This window comes from Papaver somniferum, chromosome 6 (genome assembly GCF_003573695.1).
Source record: "Papaver somniferum cultivar HN1 chromosome 6, ASM357369v1, whole genome shotgun sequence".
NCBI classification, from domain to species: domain Eukaryota; kingdom Viridiplantae; phylum Streptophyta; class Magnoliopsida; order Ranunculales; family Papaveraceae; genus Papaver; species Papaver somniferum.
In genome coordinates, this window is record NC_039363.1 from 68,944,879 (window position 1) to 68,948,226 (window position 3,348).

The following is a 3,348-nucleotide window of genomic DNA, read 5'->3' on the forward strand; positions in this document are numbered from 1 at the left end:
CGCCGAATCAGGATTCGGCTTGAAGTTGCCGATAGTATTTGGTGGTGGAGTTGTTCAAGGGATGAGATGAGTTTTATCCAGCTAATGAGTGTAATTAGTAGGATAATTTTGTCAGAATCAGAAAAATATGTTGGATGCATCCTAGATGCCGAGTCGACTATGATTTTTATATTCCTCAAATCATTTCTTGCTCTCCCTCTAACAAAAATATGTTCTTTCATGCTGGGAAAAATGTTATCATTCGATCAGTTTTGGATTCCCTTTATGTTTGTTCGATGGCCACCGCACTAATTCCTAATAAGAGTATTGAGATTATCCAAAAAATTATGAGCAGTTTTTGGTGGGGATACAACAAAGATAAAAAAGAAAAAAACATTTTATACGCTTCAGCTCCCTTGTCTGGTTACTCATGAGGCTCGTTGGTAGGCTAGTACGGCAAGATGTTCAACTAATGTAGTAATGTGTTGTTGGAGTTTAGCTTATTAGGCTTCCAACTAGTTTGTTGTATTAAAAAAAAAATACGGCTTGTAGCTCAGCTGGTTTCATGCGCTTCACAGAGGTTTCATGTGCTCCAGGAGGTCTCAGGTTCGAGTTCCAGATGACGCAATATTACAGAGTTTGACATGGACGGTAGAGTTAGCTTGCCCCCTTGCGACGACATTAGCCACACTATCCGTTTCGGCTCCCTCGATTTTGTTCCTCATGAGGCTCGCTGGTAGGCTAGCACGACAACCTGTTCAACTTATTGGAGCTTAGCTTGTTAGGCTTCCAATTAGTTAATTATGTAATAATATTAATAAATATTAATTAAAAAAAAAACACGGAAAATGGGGGTGGGGGGGTTGGCAATGGGGCGGGGTGCCATCACACCCGAAAATGAATTCATAAAGTGCGATTCATATCTGTTCAAGATAGTGAAACTAAAAATTGATTTGTAATTCAAAAGTGGGAACGAAGAGCAATCAAAATTGGATCTGACACCATAATCATTTTGCATCAGTTTGAGAATCGTTACTTTTATCAGGTATAATTCATTTTCTTAGTTTCCTCGTTCAAACCCTATACCTACTTGGAATTTTTATAATTTAATTTTCCATTCTTTAGCTCCATTTTTGCATTCAATTTCATTTCTTGCTTGTCACATTCAATTTCATTTCTTGTTTGTCACAAGTTGTTGGTTTTCTGTAAACCTATGATCTAGGATCTGAAATCATCATTCCTCCAATTCTGGGGTTCAATTTTATTTTATTATTTTCAGATATTAGGTAGATTGAATTATGCTATCATCAAATCACATGGAAGCACAACAGAACATCGTCGAGAATCTTGATCGTATCAGTGATTTACCTGACAATATTATTCATCACATTCTTTCCTTCCTCCTAATAAAAGATGTCATAAGGACCAGCTTCTTATCGAAAAGATGGAGATACATATGGACATCCGTTCCCACTCTAGAATTCGATGGCTTGGTATTCTCTCCTAAGACAAAATTCATGAACTTTATCGATTCAGTTTTACTTCATCGTAGTGGACCTGGTATTCAGACCTTTTCTCTAAGGTTTGGTGGTTATTATTGTGATAGTTCTCATCTTGATAGTTGGTTTCTTGCTGCAGCAAACCACAATGTTCGTGAGCTTAGTATTTCTTCCCATACTGGGGAAGCCTTTGAATTACCTAGTTGCATATTTACTTGCAACTCCTTAACTGTTTTGAAGTTGAACTTATACAACTCTGTTGTTAATCTTCCTTCAATTGTTCATTTACCATTTCTCAAGAGGCTTCAGCTTACTTCGGTCACATTTTCGGAAGACGGCTGGAACCAAATCTTTCGTAATAGTCCAATGCTTGAGGATGTCATTATGGAGGATTGTTATGCTGAAAATCTCAGACCTCTTCAGATTTCCTCTTCTTCGTTGCGAAATTTGATTATAGATGGTCTCCTAAAGGAACACAATTATTGTCTGCTCAATCATGAAATTAGGGTGTATTCTCCTAGGTTATTGTCACTAAAATTCACTGGTTATGCTGAAAAGAGCATTTATGTCGAAAACATGTCATCACTAATCGATGCAACAATAGACTTAAAGTTTAATTTTGGCGTACGAGCAGAAATAGATTCCAATTATTTGATTAAGTTTCTTGAGGGCATCTCTCATACAAAAGTTCTAACACTATCCTCATCAAGCATAGAGGTATTTGTCCTTTCATCTCTTTCTTTTTTCTGAAGGTTTTTAGGTTTCTTTTTGATTCTAACACGATGTTTTGATTCGTCGTAACTGTGATCTTTCTTGTCTTCTGTTAACAGGTACTATGTGAAACTTCGACTTTGTTAGGAAAAACCTTTACATTTTCAAGGTTGAACCATTTGAAGTTGACTGCTGCCGTTAACAAAGAAACTGTCAAACGTGTAACCTTTGTGCTTCATAGTTCTCCGAAATTGGAATTCCTTTCCATAGACTTCTTTCTACGTCGAGTAAGTTAACATTCCTAGATATCAAATTGGGCTATTTATTTATTCATTGGCATTAATTTTATGTACAAATACTGATATTTACAGCAGGGAATCAATGAAGAAGAAAGTTTTGAGCCACAAACCACAGCTTTCGAGTACTGCGTTGATAACCTTAAGGTCGTCAAGATCAAGGGTTTCAGAGGAAATGAAAACGAAATTGCATTGGTGAAAAGTTTGCTGGAGAATGCAAAGATCCTAGAGAAGATGATTATCGTTTTCTTGAAACAGATTTCAGCCAACTCAAAACTGCAAAATCAGATTTACCTCGACATTTTACTGCATCCAAGAGGCTCACCGAGCAGCGAAGTTGTTTGTGAATTCTGAATCTCTCTTTTGTCTGAACTTTTACGTGCTTAGTCTACACAACATATACAGGGTCCTGTGTGGTGTAACTATCATTTTGGTACATACTTATTGCTATCAATTTGCAAATAGACGCATTCAGAAGAATTATATTTTTCCATCTTTAGCTTGTTGAAGTATTTAGCCTCCAGCTTATCTGCACCTCATCCATCATTCCAGAGCCAATAATTTCAATTGAAGATACGAATGTTCTCATTGCAATATCTTGTTTGTCTTTGGATTCTGGAGCTTAAGAATTTAATTGTCATATCAGAGATTGGCATGCTCAAGAATTATACTTTCCAGAGCCAGTGCTTCATCTGGAACGAGTGGCATGCATTTTGCATCAAAAAGAAAAAGTGTGGCGGCATGCACATGCATCGTCTAGCCCTTGCTCTTATAGTGTTTAGAATTCAAGATCGACCAACGGTGGTATGATTAAAGGTTAACCCCAGCTACCTTGTATTCGAAAGGAAAACCCTTGCCACCAT

General features: G+C 37.1%; 1 protein-coding gene across 3 annotated transcripts; it reads left to right on the forward strand.

The window, feature by feature from the left end:
- Positions 1 to 849: 849 nt before the first annotated feature.
- LOC113287882 (F-box/FBD/LRR-repeat protein At2g26030-like) lies at positions 850 to 2,978 on the forward strand. Of its 3 annotated transcripts, none has more exons than XM_026536753.1 (4): positions 850 to 1,024; positions 1,259 to 2,195; positions 2,309 to 2,476; positions 2,561 to 2,978. In XM_026536753.1, exons 2-4 carry the CDS (start codon positions 1,278 to 1,280, stop codon positions 2,837 to 2,839), a joined length of 1,365 nt encoding a protein of 454 aa, XP_026392538.1. In that variant the 5' UTR covers positions 850 to 1,024; positions 1,259 to 1,277; the 3' UTR covers positions 2,840 to 2,978. The 3 variants fall into 3 exon arrangements, with proteins under 3 accessions (XP_026392538.1, XP_026392539.1, XP_026392540.1); XM_026536754.1 differs by having other exon boundaries at positions 2,564 to 2,978; XM_026536755.1 differs by having other exon boundaries at positions 1,779 to 2,195.
- The last annotated feature ends 370 nt before the right edge of the window (positions 2,979 to 3,348 follow it).